Raw genomic sequence first — 26,350 nt, 5'->3', positions numbered from 1 at the left:
ACCACAGCCCCTGAGGTGCGGGGTAGTGCCACAAGAAATCCTAAGTTTGCCCAGATGCTGAAGGAGTACCTTGCAGATCGAACAACAGTACTCCGACATTCCTCTGTGCCTTACAATTATTGGGTATCCAAGCTGGACACGTGGCATGAATTGGCTCTCTACGCCTTGGAAGTCCTGGCCTGCCCTGCTGCTAGCGTTTTGTCAGAGCGTGTTTTTAGTGCCGCAGGTGGAATCATTACAGATAAACGCACCCGCCTGTCAACTGAAAATGCTGACAGGCTGACTCTGATCAAGATGAACAAGGGTTGGATTGGGCCAGACTTCACCACACCACCAGCAAATGAGAGCGGAATTTAAAGTTTGCCATGTACCTCCACTCACCCATGGGTACACACTTCTGGACTTTGGATAATCGCTGGACTCCTCCTCCTTCTCCTCATGCGCCACCATGATGATGACCGTTACAAATTGCAATACTTAGGCCTTTGTTTCAGGTATACCCCCAGTGGTAAATTTTTTCGCCCATTCTTTGCAGAATGGACATTACAACGACAGGAGACCCGCTCCTTTGCAATGGGAACAATGTTTTGAGGCCCTCATGCACGTCTCTACCCAGGGACAACGTGGAGCCTCCCAATTTTTGGCTGCCCTGCCTAAGGGCTATACTATAATACACCCACTTCCTTAAAATGGACACTTAATGTTTTGAGGCCCTCATGCACGTCTCTACCCAGGGACAACGTGGAGCCTCCCAATTTTTGGCTGCCCTGCCTAAGGGCTATACTATAATACACCCACTTCCTTAAAATGGACACTTAATGTTTTGAGGCCCTCATGCACGTCTCTACCCAGGGACAACGTGGAGCCTCCCAATTTTTGGCTGCCCTGCCTAAGGGCTATACTATAATACACCCACTTCCTTAAAATGGACACTTAATGTTTTGAGGCCCTCATGCACGTCTCTACCCAGGGACAATGTGGAGCCTCCCAATTTTTGGCTGCCCTGGCAAAGGGCTATACTATAATACACCCACTTCCTTAAAATGGACACTTAATGTTTTGAGGCCCTCATGCACGTCTCTACCCAGGGACAACGTGGAGCCTCCCAATTTTTGGCTGCCCTGCCTAAGGGCTATACTATAATACACCCACTTCCTGACAATGGGCACTTCAGGTTTACAGGCCATCATGCACGTCTCTATCCAGGGACAATGTGGAGCCTCCCAATTTTTGGCTGCCCTGCCTAAGGGCTATACTACAATAGACCCACTTCCTTACAATGGGCACTTCAGGTTTACAGGCCATCATGCACGTCTCTATCCAGGGACAATGTGGAGCCTCCCAATTTTTGGCTGCCCTGGCAAAGGGCTATACTGAAATAGACCCACTTCCTTACAATGGGCACTTCAGGTTTACAGGCCATCATGCATGTCTCTATCCAGGGACAATGTGGAGCCTCCCAATTTTTGGCTGCCCTGGCAAAGGGCTATACTGAAATAGACCCACTTCCTTACAATGGGCACTTCAGGTTTACAGGCCATCATGCACGTCTCTATCCAGGGACAATGTGGAGCCTCCCAATTTTTGGCTGCCCTGGCAAAGGGCTATACTGAAATAGACCCACTTCCTTACAATGGGCACTTCAGGTTTACAGGCCATCATGCACGTCTCTATCCAGGGACAATGTGGAGCCTCCCAATTTTTGGCTGCCCTGGCAAAGGGCTATACTGAAATAGACCCACTTCCTTACAATGGGCACTTCAGGTTTACAGGCCATCATGCACGTCTCTATCCAGGGACAATGTGGAGCCTCCCAATTTGTGGCTGCCCTGGCAAAGGGCTATACTGAAATAGACCCACTTCCTTACAATGGGCACTTCAGGTTTACAGGCCATCATGCACGTCTCTATCCAGGGACAATGTGGAGCCTCCCAATTTGTGGCTGCCCTGGCAAAGGGCTATACTGAAATAGACCCACTTCCTTACAATGGGCACTTCAGGTTTACAGGCCATCATGCACGTCTCTATCCAGGGACAATGTGGAGCCTCCCAATTTTTGGCTGCCCTGGCAAAGGGCTATACTGAAATAGACCCACTTCCTTACAATGGGCACTTCAGGTTTACAGGCCATCATGCACGTCTCTATCCAGGGACAATGTGGAGCCTCCCAATTTTTGGCTGCCGTGGCAAAGGGCTATACTGAAATAGACCCACTTCCTTACAATGGGCACTTCAGGTTTACAGGCCATCATGCACGTCTCTATCCAGGGACAATGTGGAGCCTCCCAATTTGTGGCTGCCCTGGCAAAGGGCTATACTGAAATAGACCCACTTCCTTACAATGGGCACTTCAAGTTTACAGGCCATCATGCACGTCTGTATGCAGGGGCATTGGTGAACCTCACAATTTTGGACTGCCCTGGCAAAGGAAAATACTACAAAGACTCACTTCCTCAAAATGGGCACATTAGACTCAAGAGGCCTTCATGTACGTCTCTTCTCAGGGACATCGGAGTGCCACACAATGTTTTCACGTAAAATCTTTCATGTATTAATCTCAAAAAGTAACATACACCAGCTCTATCTCACTATAGGGTATGTGCCCTTAACATTTCTGCCATGAAAAATCATTTTGGGGTCATTTTGGAAGGTTTTCTGGTGAGTCCGTAAAAATGGCGTGAAACGCGGACAAAATTGTTCACAGCTGTGACTTTTGAGTGATAAATGCTTCAAGGGGTCTTCCCCATGCTGTTGCCATGTCATTTGAGCACTCTTCTGAGACTTTTGTGACATTTTTAGGGTTTCTCCATGCTGCCGGGGGGTCATTTCACAAAAATACTCGGGTCTCCCATAGGATAACATTGGGCTCGTTGCTCGGGCCGAGTACACGAGTATCTTGGGACGCTCGGCCCGAGCTTCGAGCACCCGAGCTTTTTAGTACTCGCTCATCACTAATGGTCAGTGAAACATCACTGACGTGTGAGCAGACCCATTCATTATAATGGGTCTGCGTATGTCAGTGATTCTGGTACGTTTAAAAAAAATAAGCACAAACGTACCAGAATCACTGACGTGTGAAACAGGCCTAAGATAGAGCTTTTTGGTAAAGCATATAATTCTACTGTTTACCAAAAATGGAATGAGGCCTACAAAGAAAATAATGCAGTACCTACAGTCAAATATGTTGGAGTTTGAAAGATGTTTTAGAGTTGTCTAGCTGCCTCTGGCACTGGATGCCTTGACTGTGTTTGAGACATCATGAAATCTGAAAATTACCAAAGATTTGGGTGGCAATGTAGTACCCAATGTCAGAGAAGCTGGGATTGCCTCAAAGGTTATGGGTCTTCAGCAGGACAATAGCCTCAAACACATTTCAAGAAGCACCCAGAAATGGATGAAAAGAAAGTGCTGGAGATTTCTGATGTGGCCAGCAATAAGTCCAGAAAAATTGCATTGAACACCTGTGGAGAAATTTTAAAATTGCTGTTGGGTGAAGGCACCCTTCAAGTATGAGAGAATTGGAGCAGTTTACAAAAGAAGAGTGATCCACAATTCCAGTTGAGAGGTGTAAGAAGCTTATTGATGTTTATAGGAAGTGATTGATTGCAGTAATTTATTCCAAAAGGTGTGTAACCAAATATTAAGCTGATTATGCCAACAATTTTGTCCAGCCCAGTGTCGGAGTTTTGTGTGAAATTATGACCAGTTTGCCGTTTTTTCTCAGTTTTTTAATTTTTTCTGTGTTGTTCCAATACATCCAAAGGAAATACCGTATTTTTCGTTTTATAAGACGCACACCAAATTTGGAGAAAAAAAAAGGTGAAAAAAATGGGGTCCGTTTTATAAACTGGTGGTGTCTTACCAGGGAGAGGGGGCAGCAGTGGAGCGGGAGTCACAGAAGGCAGAGGCGGTACTAGAGTATGATGATGCTGGCAATGGTACAGAGTGAGGCGCAGATACTCACTGCGGTGTCTGCTCTGTGCGGGGCTGGTGACGCCCCTCTGTGCGGGGCTGGTGATGCCGCTCTGTGCGGGGCTGGTGATGCCGCTCCGCTCTGTGTGGGGCTGGTGATGCCGCTCTCTGCGGGGCTGGTGACGCCGCACCGCTCTGTGCGGGGGCGAGGGTTGGTGAGTCACCGGCCATTCTGAAGATGTCGGCGGTCTACGGTGAGGGCTTCAAATAATGGCGGTCGGAGTCGAGTGCCCAGATGAGAGCTTGAGCTGAGAAATCCATCTGCGCACGCGCTGACTTTAGGTGCCATTATTTGCATCCCTGACCGCCGACATCTTCAGAATGACCACCCGCCGCACAGAGCAGCAGTGCGCCGAGCAGAACAGAGCAGCCACGCGCCGAGCAGAACAGAGAAGCCAGAAGCCACGCGCCAAGCAGAACAGAGCAACCACGCGCCGAGCATAGCCGAGCAGAATGGCGCCGCCCGATGCACACAACAGCGCCGTACTGACCAGCGCTGACAGCACCCGGTAAGCTACATTCGGATTTAAGACGCACCCCTCATTTTCTTCCCAAATTGGGAGGAAAAGTGCATCTTATAATGAGAAAAATACGGTAAATATGTGTATAACAAGACGTGTAATTGCAATAATTTTCAGGTAGTAATAATTCATTTTCTGGAACAATTTCAAGGGTGCCAACACTTTTAGCCATGACTCTGATGTGTCCCCCTTTGAACACAAGTGAACACAAGTGACTGCCTGACTGCAGTTTGCAACATCATGTCTGCTCTCTATCTGAAACTTAACCTTTCCAAAACTGAACTTCTGCTTTTCCCTCCATCTCCCAACTTTCCTAAACCTGACATCTCCCTCTCTGTGTGTGGCACAACGATAAGTCCTAGGCCGCAGGCCCACTGTCTGGGTGTTATACTTGACACTGATCTCTCCTTCACATCCCACATACAATCTCTTGCCCGCACCTGCCGCTTGCACCTCAAGAACATCTCTAGAATCCGCCCCTTTCTCACAATGGAAATGACAAAAACCCTCACTGTGGCCCTGATCCACTCTCGCCTTGACTACTGTAACTCTCTATTAATTGGTCTCCAGCTAACTAGACTCTCCCCTCTACAGTGCATCCTTAATGCAGCAGCCAGGGTCACCTATCTGGCTAACCGCTACTCGGATGCCTCTGCTCTTTGCCAGTCATTGCACTGGCTGCCCATATATCACAGGATCCAATTCAAACTGCTTGTTCTCACCCACAAAGCTCTCCACAGTGCAGCACCCCTCTACATCTCCACCCTCCTCTCTGTCTATCATCCCACCCGTTCTCTACGCTCTACAAATGACTTTCGACTAACATCCACACTAATTCGAACCTCCCACTCCCGAATCGAAGACTTCTTCTGAGCTGCACCAAACCTCTGGAACGCTCTACTCCAAGAAGTTAGGACAAATCACAACTTACTCAGCTTCAGACGCTCCCTAAAAACGCATCTTTTTAGGGCGGCCTATCACACTCCCTAGCCAAACTAATTTCACCTAATCCCTCTACAACTTCTCAGAACATAACCCCACGTCAAACTCCATGGCACCCAAATGCATCTCAAGGCTCTGGCCAACTGGTCCAGGAAGCCATCATCTATCCCCCATGAGATGGCTGGATTGTCATTGTAAATAAGCACTTGTACCTTGCCCCTCCCCCCACCTCATTGTAGATTGTACGCTCTCACGAGCAGGGTTGCCATTTTTCCCTTTAAATATTGTATCTTCTATAATTGTTACTTGTTTGTATATGTTTATGTATATGATATGTATATGAGCCTCCTGAATTGTAAAGCGCTGCGGAATATGTTGGCGCTATAGAAATAAAGATTATTATATTATTATTAATTGTAGATTGTAAACTTGCGAGCAGGGCCCTCACTCCTCCTGTAACTGTTGAACTATGTTACTTTGTAATGTCCTTATTGTCTTTACATGTCTCAGCTCAGTAATAAAATGATGTGTACTTTGTTGGCACTATATCAATAAAATTATCATTCATTATTATTGATAAATACATGAACTCCACCTAAGCTACAAAATAAGAGTGCCCGCACATCTTTAATATTAAATTAATGTACACCTGAAAAGCACATATCATTTTGTTGTATACATTGGGAGGTGTGATCCCCTCCAGGATTCAGCACCCTTATGTACAGATCCTTTCCAGACAAGGTTTTAGCTAATTTTTTAGTTGTTTTTTTTTTTCGAAAGGTGGAATTGTGTAAAAATATTGTGTTTTCACGCCAGTTAAAATCAACTTTAACAAAATTGGCAGAGCTGGAAAGACATGCAGAACAGGGTGTGGTTATGCCCGTCTGTACAATTAATTAAAATCACGGGCAGAAATATATGCCAGAAAAGTTAAGAGTAACATTTCTGGCATGGGGAATGGATGTGCATGCCACTTATGAGATGTGCCGAATTCATGAAGTGGCAAGTTCTTCTTAGCAAACTTGGTGCCTTCTTCTCTATCATGACAAATGTAGCACATGTGTTCAATAGACTAGTCTTGATGACTCTATGACATTGCCTGTAAAGCACTTGAACTGTCATGATTCTGCTAGTGACCTAATCTTTTATTTTGAAGCCTTGTGGGAATGATTAGGGAGGGTAGAGGGCTGTTTCTCCAAGCAATTTTCACAGATTGCAAAAACAAACAAAAAAACCATATCTTTAAAAAGTTCTTATAAAGACAAGATGCTAGATTAGTCAACGTGTACAACAGATTTGATATATGGGGACCTGGAATTTCTGTGACCATCACATCTGGTAAATACTCACATTTTTCTCTTTTTTGTGACCTAACAAAATGTTTTTAATATTGTTAATGTCAAAACTGGTTGGTTTCACCTGTCTAATAATTTGTTTAATGGCATGTAAAAGACGACAAGATTATAAGACAGGTAGACTTAATTGGCCATTTAGGGAAAAAGTTAACTTAACTTTTGAGGACTAAGTTAAAGTAACTTTAGGCAGCTCATTTTTTATTTCACATTTATGTCTCTTTCTGCTTGTTTTGTAGTTTTTCTTCATACTATGTTTAACCCTTTAAGAAATGAGGCATTTAGGCAAGTTAACAGTGAATGTAAAATAGTTGAAGAATTGGAATACGTATATTATTATTATTATTTATGGAGATTATTATACAAAAATTCCATATAATGCTTTGATATATGTAGTGATATAGTAACAGTCACTGAGTAGACAGTAGAGGGTTAGTCAAGTAGTATTTGTCATCAGTGAAAGCAGTTTGTCTCACTGTGACTACTTCGATAAGTGGGGTCCCGGGACCCTGGTCACCGTAACATCAGGTAAGAACACCTTTATTCTCTTATCTGTTTTGTTGAAAATGTGATAACTTACATTTATTTCTTTCAAGAAAAAATGATTTAGTCTTAAATGATTTACCTTATCTAGGACCAGTTTTCTGTTGCTTTCTATGCCACTTACAACTTGAAATTAAGGTTTTTTTAGATTTATTTTCATGATTTAATATTAAACTGTCTTAAGTGTCTGGGGGAAATATTGTAATGATGACACATTTAATAGTAACACTGTGTACTGGGCTTTCGATATCTGGGGAAATGGACAGACGGTCACAGTCACATCAGGTAAAATTTGTATTTTCTTATCTCATCAAGTTTTGTTTTGTTTTTTTACCTGTAAAACAGAAATTCATAAAGAAAATTATTTTTGATTTCGGTAGAATTCTATGTTGGATGTCTTTTTGTGACTTTAGAATTTTAATCGTTTAGATTTTAAATTATAGAAATTGTCATAAGAGACTTATCCCATTTTAAAACCTTGTATAGAACCTATTCCGAAAGTCTTAAATTCTAATCAATTCTTTTCAAACTCCCTAAGTCAGGGGAGGAAAAACTTAAGTAATATTAACTTGTGTATAGTAGACAGAATTATTTATAAAATCAGTTTAGAGTTTTATTTTGTGTGTACCTGGGGACATTGCATCATGGTCACAGTAACATCAGATCAGGTAAGACAAATCATTTATTATTTTTTTCATTATTTTTAAGAATTGTATTTTCTGCATATTCCCATAAATAAGTCTGTGCTGTGATTATTTATACTGTAAAAAGATTAATTTTAACTTAAAACTGCATATTATTTTGTGAATCTTGCCTTTACTGATTAAGATTTTAACATTTAGACCCTGATAATTTATTATATATATTTTTTAACTATGAAAACTGGGGATAAAATTATGATTAAGTTAAATTTGTAATAATAAATGTAACAAAAAAAAAAATTAACATGGTGATATAAAACAACATGTTTAATTTATGCCAGAATTTAAATAGAACAAAATGTTATTTTTTTATGACAGTAGCTAAATTTTAATCGCGTTATATGATTATTTTTGATCAATAGAATTATCCTATTTCATATTTTTTATGTAATTTATATAAAATGATAAAGACTTTCTTAAATAATTATAAGAAAATATGTACAATAACACCATATTACGTTATTTACTGATCTGAAATAATATGAAATATTATGCCACATTTAAGAATATATAACGTAGTATTGAAAAATAGATGAATAGATTTCTTCCAAATTTGAATTTTCACCATTTTGATAAAATTATTATCTTAAGTATCAGTTCCATAAAATAGAGACGTTAAACTAGCAGGTGATCTGTGCAGTAACTGAAACCTCCAGATGTGTTCTCATCTAGTTTCAGTATCTAATATTGGGTATGAAAGTCTCACTTCAGTGACTCCATGATCACAGCTGGCAGGAATCGAGAAAAACAATGCCTTAAATTAGATTGTCAGCTGATTAATTTTCCTAAATGACTAACTGTCATTCTTTTTTTAAAAAAAGTAATATAACATTAAAACAGTAATACAAATTTTCTGATTTAGTGTTTATTAGCTTAAAATAAAAAACTAATAAGTGTTTATAAATTAAAACATTAAAATAACCCTCAAACAGGCTAGCATTTTAAGATATATATATATATATATATATATATATACATATATATATATATACATGTATAGTACATATTTTTATCATGAAAATTCTTCTGTACTTATAAAATGCCATTTATGTTGATACATAATATGTTTATATATATATAGATAAATGTATATATATATATATATATATATATATATACAGTATATATATATATATATATATATATATATATATATTATATATATATATATATATATATATATATATATATACATAGTTATATGTATATCTATCTATCTATATGTATATATATATAATGAAAAAGTAGCACTTAATACAGGACAGGGATCTTGACACGATAAAAACCTGTACACATATCTCTATAGTTGAAACACTTACACATTTAAGGTTAATTTAATATATATGTATTATATATATTAAATTCCTTAATATTTAGTTAATATAATATATATTTAGGTAATTTAATACATTTAGATATAATAAAATTTATAATATAACTGGTACATAAATATATTTTTTTTAATTTCCAACAAGAATTATTTATATTAACTATCATGCTTGTTCATTATTGTTCAACTGCTGAATGTTAAGCATTTTTTACTGTATACACACATTTGAATTTGCCATAATTTGACATTTTGTGATTTACCTCATCTATATTCATATTTGATTCACACACATATACAGTATATATATATATATATATATATATATATATATATATATATATATATATATATATATATATATATATATATACTGTGTATATATATATATATATATATATATATATATATGTATACATATATATTTATATATATATATATATTTATGTTTGTGTGTGTACTTTTTTTTTCACACACAAATAGCAAGGAATTTGTGTCTGGTAAACATTTATGTAAACATTTTAAGATTATTTTACTACTTTTAATACCGTTAAGTCTAGAATAAAATTGGTTAAGGAAGGTTTTATGTCAGCATATGTTCTGTTGCATAATCATGCTGTATACCATAGTATATTTCAAAGTTTTCCATCAGGAAAGTTTATATTTACTGTGTCTATTTGTATTACTATCATTTTAGTAGCATTAATTGTTTATGTATACATAGATTAGTTATTCGAAATCATGGGGTTTGCAAGATCCTGGCTTTTTAAATCTTTTCAGATTAGCTCTAAGTGATTATACTTTAGCATTAATATTTTATATACTGTGTTTGGCGTGTTATTCTGATAACTCTGTTAATCTATTATGCAATATATATTTTCCATACTAATTTAGCTGAACAGTAGCATTGCTAGCATTGCATCTAGGTTGAAAGCATAGCATGTCCAGCATAGCTTACCAAAAGGAATAGCGGGTAGCATACAGATCAGCAGAAAGCATAGCCAGAACAATACAGTTCAGCAAATCATAGCAAGTAAAATAAATCTTGGCAGAAAGCATAGAAAATACTTGACAGTAGGCATAGCAATATAATTCAGCAGATTGCATGACAGTATAGTATAGCAACTACAGTATAGTTAATAGCATAGCAAAAAGCACAGCAGCTACAGTACAGATTGCTAGAAAGCACAGCAATTACAGTACAGCTCAGAACAAAGCACAACCAGTACAGTACAGCTTTACAGAAAGCAGGGACAATACAGCTCTACAAATCCCAGTGCAGGCTAGCAAGTATGCCCATATACTACAGCTTGGTAGAAAGCACAGTACCGTACTGCTCAGCAGAAAGCATAGCCAGCTCAGTATAGCAGGTACAATATAGAAAATAGCATAGCAGGTACAGTACAGCTTGGGAGAAAGCATAGCAGGTACAGTACAGCTTGAGAAAGCATAGCAGGTACAGTACAGCTTGGGTGAAAGCATAGCAGGTTCAGTACAGCTCAGCAGAGAGCATAGCCAGTTCAGCATAGCAGGTACAGTACAGCTTGGGAGAAAGCATAGCAGGTGCAGTACAGCTCAGCATAGAGCATAGCTAGGTCAGCATAGTAGGTGCAATATAGAGAATAGCATAGCAGGTACAGTACAGCTTGGGAGAAAGCATAGCTGGTACAGTACAGCTTGTGAGAAAGCATAGCCAGCTCAGCAGAAAGCATAGCAGCTCAGTATAGCAGGTACAATATAGAGAATAGCATAGCAGGTACAGTACAGCTTGGGAGAAGGCATAGCAGGTACAGTACAGCTTGGGAGAAAGCATAGCAGGTGCAGTACAGCTCAGCTGAGAGCATAGCCAGTTCAGCATAGCAGCTACAATATAGAGAATAGCATAGCAGGTACAGTACAGCTTGGGAGAAGGCATAGCAGGTACAGTACAGCTTGGGAGAAAGCATAGCAGGTGCAGTACAGCTCAGCAGAGAGCATAGCCAGTTCAGCATAGCAGCTACAATATAGAGAATAGCATAGCAGGTACAGTACAGCTTGGGAGAAAGCATAGCAGGTACAGTACAGCTTGGGAGAAAGCATAGCAGGTGCAGTACAGCTAAGCAGAGAGCATAGTCAGTTCAGCATAGCAGGTACAATATAGAGAGTAGCAAAGCAGGTACAGTACAGCTTGGGAGAAGGCATAGCAGGTACAGTACAGCTTGGGAGAAAGTACCGTACAGCTCAGCAGAAAGCATAGCCAGCTCAGTATAGCAGGTACAATACAGAGAATAGCATAACAGGTAGATTACAACTTGGGATCAAAAACATAGCAGGCACAGCACAGCTTCATAGAAAGCATGCCTGAATGGTACAGCAATGTAGAAAGCATAGCTGGTCTAGTTCATCTCAGCAAAAAACATAGCTGGTTCAGTATAGCAGGTACAGAAAAGTAGATAACATAGCAAGCACGGTACAGCTTGATAGAAAGCATAGCCAGCACAGTAAAGCTCAGCAGAAAGTATATTCACTTCAAAATGACAGGTATACCAATTTTCAGCAAAAACCATAGCAGGCACAGCATAGCTTGATAGAATAGTTAGCCAAAAAATACAGCTCAGAAAAAAGTGGAGTCAGTACACTGCAGCTCAGGAAAAAGCATAACCAGTTCAGTATAGCAGGTACAATATAGAGAATAGCTTAGCAGGTACAGTACAGCTTGGAAGAAAGCATAGAAGGTGCAGTACAGCTTGGGAGAAAGCATAGCCAGTTCAGCATAGCAGGTACAATATAGAGAATAGCATAGCAGGTATAGTACAGCTTAGAACAAAGCATAGCAGGTACAGTACAGCTTGGGAGAAAGCATAGCTAGCTCAGTATAGCAGGTTCAATATAGAGAATAGCATAGCAAATATACCACAACATGAGATAAAGCATAGCCAGCTCAGTATAGCAGATACAATATAGAGAATAGCAGAGCATGGACAGTACAGCTTAGGTTAATGCATAGCAGGTACAGTACAGCTTGGAGAAAGCATAGCCAGTTCAGCATAGTAGGTACAATATAGAGAATAGCATAGCAGGTATACTACAACATGATATAAAGCATAGCATAGCCAGCTCAGCATAGCAGGTACAATATAGAGAATTGTATAGCATGGACAGTACAGCTTAGGTTAATGCATAGCAGGTACAGTACAGCTTGGAGAAAGCATAGCCGCTTCAGTATAGCAGCTAAAATATAGAGAATAGCATAGTAGGTACAGTACAGCTTGGGAGAAAGAATAGGAGGTGCAGTACAGCTCTGGAAAAAGCATAGCAGGTATAGCACAGTTTGTAAGAAAGCATAGCCAGTTCAGTATAGCAAGTACAATATATAGAAGAGCATAGCAGGTACAATACAGCTTGGGAGAAAGCATAGCAGGTATAGTACATCATAACAGAAATGACAGCTAGTACAATACAGAATAGAAGAAAGCATAGCCAGTACAGTACAGCCTAACAGAAAGCATAGCTAGTACAGTACAGCATAGAAGAAAGCATAGCTAGTACAGTACAGAATAGAAGAAATCATAGCTAGTATAGTACAGTATGGAAGAAAGCATAGCTAGTATAGTACAGTATGGAAGAAAGCATAGCTAGTACAGTACAGCATAGAAGAAAGCATAGCTAGTACAGTACAGCATAGAAGAAAGCATAGCTAGTACAGTACAGCATAGAAGAAAGCATAGCTAGTATAGTACAGTATGGAAGAAAGCATAGCTAGTATAGTACAGTATGGAAGAAAGCATAGCTAGTACAGTACAGCATAGAAGAAAGCATAGCTAGTATAGTACAGTATGGAAGAAGGCATACCTAGTATAGTACAGTCTAACAAAAAGCATAGCAGGTAAAGTACATCCTACAAGAAAGCATAGCAGGTACACTACAGTCTAACCGAAAGCATAGTTAGTACAGTATAGCATAGAAATAAGTATAGCTAGTACAGTATAGCACAGACGAAAGCATAGTTAGTACAGTACAGCATTACAGAAAGCATAGCTAGTACAGTACAGCATAACAGAAAACATAGCTAGTACAGTACAGCATAGAAGAAAGCATAGCTAGTACAGTACACCATAGAAGAAAGCATAGCTAGTACAGTACAGCATTACAGAAAGCATAGCTAGTACAGTATAGCACAGAAGAAAGCATAGCTAGTATAGTACAGCATAGAAGAAAGCATAGCAAGTACAGTATAGCATTACAGAAAGCATAGCTAGTACAGTACAGCATAACAGAAAGCATAGCTAGTACAGTATAGCACAGAAGAAAGCATAGCTAGTACAGTACAGTATAGAAGAAAGCATAGCTAGTACAGTATAGCACAGAAGAAAGCATAGCTAGTACAGTACAGTATAGAAGAAAGCATAGCTAGTACAGTATAGCACAGAAGAAAGCATAGCTAGTGCAGTACAGTATAGAAGAAGCATAGCTAGTACAGTACAGCATAGAAAAAAAATCATAGCTAGTACAATACAGCATTACAGAAAGCATAGCTAGTACAGTACAGCATAGAAGAAAGCAAAGCCAGTACAGTACAGCATAGAAGAAAGCATAGCCAGTACAGTACAGCCTAACAGAGAGCATATCTAGTACAGTACAGCATAGAAAAAAGCATAGCTAGTACAATACAGCATAGAAGAACGCATAGCCAGTATAGTACAGCATAGAAAAAAGCATAGCTAGTACAGTACAGTAGAAAATATTGCAGGCACAGTATAGCAAAAATCAAGGACATATAGTACAGCATAGAAGAAAGCATTGCAGGGACCATATACGCACAGAAATTTACGTACCAGACAGCACAGAAGAATGTAGAATATTTACTGGGCAACTTAGAAGAAACCTTGCAGCTATAGTGTGGTATAGCATAACAGAAGGCATAGTAGATAAACAACATGGCAGCAGAATGCAGCAAGTCCAATATAGCTCGGTAGAGCACAAAGCTGGACCAGAATAGCTCCGGGTAAAGAATAGCAGCAATCACATGGGGACAGTACCCAGAACCATTTCATGTAGTATGGATGAACAGATAGAATACAGGATGACCTGATGGAGGCAGCCTCAGAAAGGATAGTAGGGACCATAGTACACCGATGACCTGATGGAGGCAGCCTCAGAAGGAATAGTAGGGACCATAGTACACCCGAACAGGAGCAGTACATGGAACCATACAGTAATGCAGACCGATAGACTAAACATACAGTGGGCCTGCCTCATTAGATGGTGAGGAGTTAGTAGTAATACATTACAGCTGGTTAGACATTTTACATATGAACTACTCAAGAAAAATGCCATTCAGCATCCTGGCAGTGCTAGGATTGTACCAGTGTAATTAAGAAGAATGTATATTTGTTACTATATACAGTAGCACTGATCAGCTGAAACTTATGGGAGCAGGTATTATAGGATCTCATCAATTAGGTCATATCTTAGCACTGCAAGCTATGTAACAAAGGTAGGGCTACATATCTCCGGTACTAAATTACTATACATTTAGAGTGTGCACATACATGGATTTCACATGTGTATCTTACTGTGAGCTGCCATTTTGTCATATTATAAAAAAGCGCAAAGCTCATAAGAACATGACCTCTGATCCATGGGGATAGGTATCTAGGTGGAAATTGCATATTGAGGTGATCGCGCTTGTTTGCAGAACTATTAGTGAACACAGGAATGTAAATGAGCAAATTCTCAAGAATAGCAGGGTGAATAGTTACTTCAATTAAAATTCCATAATAATTTAATTACTGGATAAAACAAATAGCCTGTTACTTATACAGGCACTACTTCACACCCATCACCAAGTCTTAGAATATCGTGAAAAACTCATTCCTGCTAAAACATGGCATACATTGTGTGGTCTATAGAGTGGTATGACGTCTTCTTACTGGTATAATGTATTCTGGGAATCCATAAGACAAGCAATAATCCACATTTCAGCATTATCATAGTTCTATAGAATTTCTCAGAAGTTGCAATCCTTCATCTGGTGCAGTGTTTTCCTATGTAACATTCCTCTATAGATTATGTTCTTTTCTATCCTTATCACTAATTTTTGGCTATAACTGCTAATTTACAGCTAATTTAAGCTCTTTTCATACCATCTTCTCTTAGCTTTGGCAAATTTCACCTCCTAACCCAGAATTCATGCCTTCCACCTTTTGCTTGTGTTCTCAGCTACAGAGCAGGCACCATCTCTCTTTCCACTCATTTCTTGCGGCACGTCTCAGGAACCTACCGTCACCATTGGTTGCTTCGCCAGAGATTTCCTTCCAGAAACAATTAATTTCAGCTGGAACGATAAGTCCAATAACAGCTTTACCAATGGCTTCAAGACATACAAATCAATACTGCAATCCAGTGGTACCTATGCAGCCAGCTCTCAAATCCAAGTGACGTCCGAAAGCTGGAAGCACCCTGACCCATATTACTGTATGGCAAAGCATTCATTAAACACCAAGGTTGTGAAACTTGAGAATAAAGGTAAGAATATTGAATGATCCTCAGATTTTGTCACTATTCATAAGTACAAAGTACATACGTCTGTTGAAGGGTAGTTGAACATTGGGTTGGCATATTCAAGAGGCCATTTTGAGCCACCTTTGATGGAAATTTCTGCTACAATGTGCAATGCCTTGAATTACACAGAATGGCATCTCTAACAACTATAGAATGTCTTTAAAGTGTATTGCACTTTAGAAATAGTGGAACTCAGTAGTTGGAAGCAGTAGACCAGAAATAGGGGCTTGAATTCCAACTCCAGCTAAGCCATGCTAACATTGCAGTAGACTATAGACTCACGCTAGTTGCACTGCTTTGCTTGTATGGCATCCCATCTTGATTTCAGACATATAGTTCATCGTCTATCATATATACAAACTTTAATATATATTTTTTTACCTTTAACTTGTATAATTCATGATGTGGCCTCAGACCAAGAACTTATGTTTGCCCCTTAGGTTGAATCTCTCACTAGGGCATATAATTTTATTAGTAAGTAAAATTCTTCAAAATAATTTTAGTTAAGAAATTTTTCATACTCAAAAATCATTAAATGATTAACCTTGTGTATTAGGATTACATCACACACATGCCAGTCTTCATGAGCTCCACACATTTTGGAAAATGTCAAAAGTCACAAGATTTTTCTATAACTCTATGATACTCTAAAACTTTGTGACTTTCCATAGTGATTTACAGCAGAATTCTGGTGACATTTCTTTCATGAATTGGGCAAACGTTTTACCAAAAAGGCACAGTGCTTCTTTGTTCTTCGAACTTTGGCATTTTTTTTCCAATTGCACATACTTTAGATATGGTATGTTCTCATAGGAGTCCTTATATAGGAAAAAAGAGCAAAAGAAAAATATGCCACCCAAAAATTTGTGATAAAAACACCTGAAATTCATATCATTTGCTTTAAAAAAAAAATAAAAAAAGAGAAAATCGTTGGGTTAAGAAAACATCACGTTTGTTGTAGTTCACTTGATGGGCATTATCTCAAAGGGTTTGTTCAATAGTGTTGGGTTGATTAAATATAATAAACCGAGGGATACGTGCCTACCAGCACCCCTGTGACCAGGCCATAACCAAGGTCTTTACCGACTCTGGAAGAGGTGTCTGCCCCATTTGGCAGTGCCAGCACCATTGCAACCTAAAATTGGCTTTAATGGTCAGGTGACTAGAAAAGTGTGTCATTGTTGAAATATCACTCCTAATCACCTGAGCTCTGCAATCAATCACAGGCTGCAGCGGTACTGTATCTACCAAATGAGGCAGATATTGCTTCTGCAACCGCGAGGAGTGGTCTGCATTGAAACTGCTAGGGTGACTGAAGATGAATATACCTCCAATTTATTATATTCATCAATCAATGGTTAAATAAAAAAAATATTTCACTGTTGGACAACCCCCTTAACTTTATTTAATAGAAAGTATGATAGAATGAGTGTCCTTGCATTGACAAATGTACCAAATCTGTTGATTTCAGTTCCAAGTCAAACTGTAGGTCCAGTAGTGACCATGGCTGCTCCTGTAAAAGAGGACTTCAATACGAATGGTAATGGAACAATTGTGTGTATCATGAGTAACTACTATCCTAATGACATCAAAGTGAAATGGCTGAAAAAATTCGTGGAGACCACCCTCAACACCAGGACAGATAAAGCCAGTGCAAATGCTGATGGAAAATATGTCTTAAGCTCATTTATAACAATATCTAAAAAGGACTGGGATGAAGACACCATTTTCTCCTGTGTAGTTGATCATTCTGCATCTGGCTTCAATGAAATTAGGAATCTGAGCAAGTCCTTAGCATGTGGTAAGTTAAATGGCAATTTATTATTTTCAAACTGTTTGCAAAGATCTTTCGTCTGTAATTTTTGTAGTTCACCACAGTAGATAGTTAAATCTCAGCCCTTTATCAATGGTACAAGAAATATTCTAAACTTCTTTTATTGTACAAAACGTCCTTTCTTTTGTAGATTCATCAGCAGCGCCTGGACTCATCCAAGTCGATGTTGTTCCTCCATCTTTTGAGAGCATCTTTCTAAATAAGAAGGCGCCACTCACCTGTGTCATCTCCAACATGTTGAGTGTGGAAGGACTAGATGCCTCCTGGTATGAATTGGGGTCTGACATCAAGCTTGACACCAGTCTTGATAATCCTGACTACAAAGATGGCTCATTTTCAATCAGAGCCACGGCTACAGTATGTGCTGATGACTGGAATACAAAGTCATTTGAGTGCATAGTGAAACATCCTGATCTTATTTCTCCAAAGAAAATAACCCTAGCGAAAGATAATGGTAAGCTTTGTAATGACACACTGATGGTATCTTGTATCCTGGAATCCCAAAGGACATGTTTTAAACTATTTTACTTGTATTAATCTTAAATGCTTTTCCAGACTTACAAAGGCATGGCTGCTTTCTTCTAAAAAGAGTCCCACAGCAAACCAAAGGTTGTGTGTGGTGTTGCAGCTTAGCCCTTTTAACAGAGTTTTCTTACCATAAATGTGTAAAATTGCAAATTGCTTGTAAAAATAGGGAACTTTACAATTTACTCCTATGTACCTCTCCGGTCTCAATAATGGAGAAATGTTACATTTTATAGCTTATGGCACACTGCCTAGGTTACCGGCCAATTCTGAGGTGGTTGGCTTCCTAAGCAAAAAGTGTGCACTTGAAAGCAGTGTTCTGAAGCTGACCAGGTTCCTGATTCCGGTGAGCTTCAGTATCCATGCACTGCTCTTATGCTACAGAGGAAAAGCTGCTACTGCTTTCAGGATGTGAGAGCACACAATTCAGGCCAGCATTGCCACTATGCAGCTAGTCTGAACTGTCCTGTCAACTATTCAGGAGCGCACCCCTTGTCCCCCCTAGGCAAGGCGGAAGCTAGTAGGCAGAGGTGTGGTGGAAGATCACTAAGGAGAATAATCCTTTGACTGCAAAGAGACTAATCTGCAATACCAGACACAACCCATATACAGGTGTGGCTTTGTTTCCATTCCATCTCCTTATAATCCCGACCAAACCATGTAAGAGTCTGTACACATTCATTTGTCAAATGCACTATAGAGTGGCATGCAGAGTCTCTATAGGTCTATATGCTCTTCATGTGGGTCTCTGTAGATCTATAGGCACTTCATGTTGGTCTCTGTAGATCTATAGACACTTCATCTGTGTCTCTGTAGGTCTATAGGGACTTCATGTGGGTCTCTGTAGGTCTATAGGGACTTCATGTGGGTCTCTGTAGGTCTATAGGGACTTCATGTGGGTCTCTGGATGTCTATAGGCACTTCATGTAGGTCTCTGTAGGTCTACAGGCACTTCATGTGGGTCTCTGTAGGTCTATAGGCACTTCATGTGGTTCTCTGTAGGTCTATAGGCACTTCATGAGGTCTGTGTAGGTCTATAGGTATGTCATATGCTGTTGAATGGTTTCTCTATGAGACATCATTTTCTACCATACGTGTAATGATTTTAGAGAAAATCTCCAAAGCATAATAGATTTCTTTCAGGTATACATGTAATATTCTCACATTTGTGTTAAAATTCCTTCGTTGCTAAGCCTCTTTAATTTTGATATTACACAACCTCCAATATAGGATTCTCATATTTCATTAGTCAAAAATCAAGCTTTAACAAGAATATATACATGATTCCATATATTAATTTACATTGCTAATACAGCCTAGATGATCAATATGTTTTTAATTTTTTTTTTCCAGGCCAGGAACCTCAGATACCTACAGTTTTCCTTTACCCGCCACACCAAGATGAGCTAAATAGAAAAGAATCTGTCACATTGACATGTTTGGTTAAGAAATTCTATCCATCAGACATATTTGTCAAGTGGACAAGCAGCGATCAGGTAGAAGATAGATATGTCGTGACCACGAAACCTATGCAGGAGCCTTATTCTTCTGGCAAGAAATCCTACTTCCTATATAGCACATTGACTATACCAAACATTGACGCCTGGAACTCTGGAAAATCTTATACCTGTGTGGTTGCCCATGAATCATTACCACTACAGGCCACCCAGAGGAGCATTGACAAAACTACTGGTAAACCAACTTCCGTGAATGTGTCCCTCGTTATGTCTGATTCCTATTAATATTCCTTCCAAAAAAGGTCTACCTCTTGTATCCCCCATGTCATGTGTGGAATGAGAAAGAGGAAGAAATGTCATTACAGTGTTTGTTAGTCTTTTTTTGTACATTAACTTGATTGAACTCTGTCTGCATAATGAAAAGTAGAAATAAAAAAAATATATATAAAATGTTTGTTTTTATGTCTGGAGTGTGTGTTGCTGCCTTTCTTGTGTAGTTTTGAGGACAAATAAGACCATATATAGTCCATTTTTCATAATATTTCAGTAGGGTGATGTTTTACATTGGACTGAACCATCAGTTAGGGTCTATCCAGAATTAAGATACATATTAATACCGATAATACATTCCAAGCCCTAATGATAGAAACTGGAACAATTAGGGAAAAGCTGGCATGTTAGAACAGAAAACTATGGCTTTCCTATATAAATTATCAATCAAATAAAAAACAAAAGGCTAAAATTATACAATTTGTCAACAAGTAAATGGCAACTGCATTTATTATACAAGATTTAGTTATGTACATAATATATGTAGGAGTCATCTCTTATGTCTAATGATCACCATCAGCCATTGGAAGTGGATCGGTAGAGCCGATAAATGTAGTAAAAACAAAAGCATACAACATACAATAATAGGGCGAAGGATGTGGACAAAAAAATAAAGAATATTTTTTCAATACACTTTCTAATGATTATAATACAAACCAGAATGGTGGTTTATTAATGGTGCAAACTTCAAGTCATAAATGTGGTATATACATATACAAAGAAATGATTTGAACATGTATGTCTTGACATAAAAAGACAAATTTCAAGGTCTACTAGGTGAATTTAACGGTGCACGACGTTAGCGTTGTGTATACTACCAGTACCCATGTCTGAAAAATATAAATACATTTGGCATACCTATATTTTTATTCATTTATGATTATTTATATAGCGCCATCATATTCCGCAGCGCTGTACGGACATTATAATATCTGATGATGTCTTACCACCTAGGTGGTTTCCAGAATTAATCCTACGTGCATGCACTCAGAAAGATGCTCTAATAGTTTAATAGTCAAATGACTGTGCCAAATTAAACTGGACATTTTAGCTAATAAAACTATGGTGATATCAACAGAAAAAACCTTGATAGAGGTATATCAGTGCAAAAGTGATGTGCAGTAGTGTGCTGTGTCCATAATTTTATAGTGGCGGTTGAAAAGAAACCAAAATATTTCATCTCCTACTTGGGTTCAAATTATGATTCCACCCTTGAAACGAAAGAGCACATTCATCCATGGCATCAGTCAAATGTGGTCAAATGCACCAAACCACATAGTTTTACATTACAGGTGGCTTGCTAATGATTTTGGAATTTTCCTTGTATCGGTGATTAATTAATAGTAAAAAGATAAAAAAACAAAATTTTGTATTTTAAGGAAAGTTGGAAACACAAGCACCTGGGGCTTCTTCATTATCATTTTTAAAAGACCAGGTTTCAGGCTACCACCCACTAAATCATTGCCTTTGACCGCAACACTAGGACATACTACTTTTACTGGCCTAAAAATCTAATATAAAAGTTCCCAAATATAAACTGTATCTGATGTTGTGCCCTCCCATCCCCACCTCAAATATTAGTTTATCCCTGCTATAGATATTGGTGTCCATTATTCTATAGGCTTTCCATGAGATGTGAGGGAACATGACAATTCTATGTGTCTATGTGAATGAATGTAATGTATGTTTCCTTTTAGGGTATGTTCACATGTTGCATTTACAGTGCTATCAGAATGAATGAGATTTCGGAAATCTCATGCACACGCTCTATCTCTGCTCATATTTGGAGTCCTACATTTTAGTAAAGACTTAACAAATTAATTCTATCAGAGTTTTGGATGAAAAACGCAAGTAAAAACACTGAAATCGCACATAAAAATGCTTGAAAAACACTCATCTTGTCCTTCGTTTTCTTCCTACCAAACACTTGGTTTTTGGTACATGAAAAAAACACTGCAATTACGCAATGTGTGAACATGGCCTAAAGTTCCCCCATTTGTTTTGTTATACCCATGTCTTTCAGAGGTTTATGTACTAGGTGGTATTAATGTTCATATTTTTATCACATCCCCACAGCCCGTATACTTTACATAGAGGAAGATGATGATATTGATAACCTGTGGACCACAGCCTCCACTTTCATAGTGCTATTCCTTCTGAGTCTCTTCTACAGTGCCACTGTCACTTTGTTCAAGGTGCGATTCATAGAAACTGGAGAGTGATAAAGTCTCAGTCTATGTAATTTCATAAAATGATACATTCAGGAGCAGTTATTAAATGGGAAACCTAAGCTTGGACCTCTAGCAGGCTGCAGTGTTTTTTAAGGGCGGTGCTGAAGATATTATAGAAATAATTTCTCAAAGACCTCAGCCTACATATATATATATAAAAAAATCAATAATGATCCCCTACAAATCCCATTCCAACTGGTCCCAAATCACCAAACAGTAAAGAGTACAAAATTCTGCTCAACCAATCCCTGGCCTCAATGATTACCTAAATAAATCAGTGATTGGCTGAGCGGTTATTTCCTGCCATTTTCGATGAAACAAGATGGAATAAGGAAGTAAAGATCAGCTGGCACTGGCTAAGCTTTGGATCAGGAGGTTTGGAGGCCATGATGGTGATCATCTCTGCTTTTCTGTTTTTAACCTTTATACACTGGACAACCTTTTTAAGGTCAGATTCACACACTCATGTTCTGCAATCCAAGTACGGACCACAATGCACGGGCTAGTCACAAGAAGTTAACATCTTCATATATGACTTTGAGGCTGTTAAGTTCATACCAGGAGACCAGTTGCCTATCCGTACCATGAAATAGGGATGTGTGAATTTGGATTTAGAGATTAGGAATATTAACATATTGGGATTTAGTTGAAATTCAAGCTTGATCATTTATGCTATACATGTGGCTTGCCAGCGTTAGGTTAGATTGTCCTTTCATAGATAATGATGTAGTGTAATAATATACAACAATGAACTAAAGAGAATACATGAGTTGTTCTCTTGGTCCTGAGATGACCTTTTAAGATAAATATGTGCCAACACATCTACATATATGACAGTATCTAACCTCATATATTCTTGGTGCAATGCTACATGGAGAATTACTGTATATATGTGATGGGTGGTTTAGTCAAATACCTATAACTATCTTTTATTATGAGTTTATTAGATAAGACAGCCCTTACCAAAGACAGAATCAAATGTTAGAACCAAAAAAATTAACTTTCACGAAACAGAGTGTTTCATGGTCAGGCCATGTTTAGAAGGACCTGCTAATATGTTCTCTTTTAAAGTTTCCCTTAATTCTACTATCTAGAGAAAATGGGAAATTACCCATAATTAGTTATATTTAAGGTTTTATTTATACAAGATAATCAACCAAGATAGGTGATTGATTGCTGGGGGTCTGATTCATCATTATAAACTAGAGTATAGAGTTCCTAATTTCTTTTCATTCATAAAACTACTGTGAGGAGACTGAATGGACAGGGAGTGAAGAGACTGCATGGAGCAGGGAGTGATTATGCAAGATACTACTGTACACAAACGTTACTGAAATTACTTAAACTGTACTCTGCTACATAAGTGTCTACTATCATTGAGTTTAAATAAAGAAACAGCAGCATGGATGTTTGATCCATGCGCCATTCACACTCCTCCATACCATGGCATAGCAGATGATAAGGAATAAGTAATTCATAATTCCTCTGGTAATCATTTTTAGGTGCCCTCCCCCCATATCATCTATATTTCAAATAGGGATAATTGTGTAACAGAGGGGGATGAGGGGGCTAAAATGCAATTAATGTATTTAATTAAAGAGAATCTGTCAGCGGGTTTTTTCCATCTAATATGAGAGCAGCATAAAATAGGGGCAGAGATTTTGATTCCAGCATTGTGTCACTTACTGGGCTGCTTAGGCAAGTTTCACACTTGTGTTGGATGGCTTCCGTAGCATTGCGTTGTGTGACGGATGCAACGGATGCGTTGCATATAGTGGCACAACGGATGCTACGGATCGTATAAAACAACGGAAAGCTTTTTTTTTTTATCTTTTTTTTCTTCTTAACAGTTTTACCGGCAGAAAACTATTGTGAACGATCAGCTGATCGCTCTCAATAGCCGGCAGTCTGGTGCTCAGCTGAGCGCTCTCACATGCCTGCGGCCGGGCATGCCGGCGGGCGGGCACTCACCTGAGCGTTCGGCCACCGAGTAACAAAATAAAGTTTGTGATTAAAAAAAAAGAGCATGCGCAGTGAAATCCTGCGGATTGCGCTGCTCAAAAAAAGTTACATGCAGCGTTCCTTCCGCCCGGCGCAGCGTCAAAATAACAACGCTGCGTCATCCAGCGGATGCAGCGCTGACACTTGCGTTACAGTGCGTTGTCCATACAAGTCTATGGAGAATAGCGCAGTGCGTTAACGGACTGCTCTATTCTCCATAGTGACGGACTCCGCTGAACGCAAGTGTGAAAGTACCCTTAGAGTAGTTTTGATAAAATCACTTTTTAATCAGCAGTAGATTATCAATAGAGGACAACTTGGCGTACTATCAGGTAACCCAGCATATTCATGAACTCTGTATAACTGCTAGATCTACATCAGAGAAAACATTGATTTTATCAAAATGACAGCAAACAGCTCAGTAAGTGACACATCACTGGAATCAGGGTCTCTGCCTCTACATTATGCTGCTCTCAGATGGGGGAGCAAAAACCTGGTGACAGAATCCCTTTAAGGGATCATAACTATTATTAGGTATTACCATTTTAACAGAGTATACCTAGCCTAACATAATTTATAGATTATTTGGTATGAAATATGCATTTGAGATTTTTAGCGATAGTTGTGAATGTATTTGGTGCTTCTGGGTATGTAAGATGGCCACTGATGATGAGAATGTTAGAGAAAGGATTTCTTTCTGTAATCAGCTATGTAGATAGGGGGCACTTCCATCATATTTAGGTGGCCTAATAGGTTTCCTTTATTTGCCCATGAACATAACATTTTAGCCCTATGTGTATGGGCATTTTTCAAGCTTGCATACATAGGCTAATAAAGAGGAGTGAAGAGAAAAAATCAGCTCACCTGTCACCCAATACTGCTAGAGCCTAGGGGTACACGAGATCCGCTGGTTAGTCCTGACCAGCATATAATGGACAGCAGAAAAGGGAAGGGTTGGATCCAGCACCATTCCAAATTAGATAAAAAATTCCATTTCTTTTATGAGTTCACTTTAAAAAAACACATGAAGACCACAGATGGAAAATTCAAGTCATAGGTAGCCTTTACGCGTTTCGGACTTCATAATAAAAACAAAACGAGTCCTTAATCAAAAGTTTTTTTGTTTTAATTATGAAGTCCGAAACGCGTAAAGGCTACCTATGACTTGAATTTTTCATCTGTGGTCTTCATGTGTTTTTTTAAAGTGAACTCATAAAAGAAATGGAATTTTTTATCTAATTTGGAATGGTGCTGGATCCAACCCTTCCCTTTTCTGCTAATAAAGAAGGCCTATTTCTCCATTTAGATTTGATGGGCGCGCTGCTTTGTTTTGTCATTTATATACGGTGATCTTTAGGTCCAGTGATTTTGAGGCTTTCATTCACAATCATTTTTATTTGGTGCTCCTTTAATTTTTTATTTTCCTAATTGTAGATAGAAGAAAAGAAATGATATAGATGTGATATAGATATTGAGTAAAATTGTGTTACTATTTAACCTAATATTAAACCACATTAACATGATTCTTTTTTGCTCTTTTTATCCACAGGTTAAATAACATCATTGGAATAGGCTCTTTTCCCGAAGACGTTTTCTCTATTTCTTCCCGTACCACTTTACCTGTCATCTCTCCGCTTACGCTATGTAAATACTTTCCTCTCCGAGCCTGTACACCATGCACTGAATGCCGTACTGTCAATTCTTTCCTGTGCTTTTTTGTGTGATTGTAAATGTAAACCTACAAGTGCAATAAAGATATTTTATGTTAACACAGATAGACGGTGTCGCTTACAATTATACTTTCATAACCTTTGCGTCAAATCGTCTTTAGATTCTTGACTGTAATCCTCTTCTTTAACCTTAAGCACTGCACTGGATGAAGGTTGTAGGATAGCGGAAAGTGTCCTAATTTGTGACTTTTTAATAGTAAAATTCTGATTATACTATAAAAAAAACTCTTTTGTGGTATACGTTCATGACAACTGAGTGTGATTAATGTTTTTACACTTTTTTTCCTATAGGCTCAGGCATGGTTTTTCACTTAAAGGATTTAAGTAACTATTGTTTTATT

General features: G+C 38.6%; 1 gene segment (V, D, J or C); it reads left to right on the top strand.

Moving 5' to 3' along the window:
* The first annotated feature begins 3,390 nt into the window (after positions 1-3,390).
* LOC142317106 (immunoglobulin heavy constant mu-like) lies at positions 3,391-26,027 on the top strand. The segment is given in 9 exon segments: positions 3,391-3,507; positions 6,216-6,303; positions 6,702-6,773; positions 15,560-15,865; positions 17,373-17,702; positions 17,866-18,189; positions 19,614-19,952; positions 22,124-22,242; positions 25,829-26,027. Coding segments are annotated over 9 exon segments (1,704 nt in total).
* Positions 26,028-26,350: the final 323 nt, after the last annotated feature.

Source organism: Anomaloglossus baeobatrachus, chromosome 1, assembly GCF_048569485.1.
Source record: "Anomaloglossus baeobatrachus isolate aAnoBae1 chromosome 1, aAnoBae1.hap1, whole genome shotgun sequence".
In the NCBI taxonomy this organism is placed as follows: domain Eukaryota; kingdom Metazoa; phylum Chordata; class Amphibia; order Anura; family Aromobatidae; genus Anomaloglossus; species Anomaloglossus baeobatrachus.
This window is presented reverse-complemented; position numbering and strand designations above follow the sequence as displayed.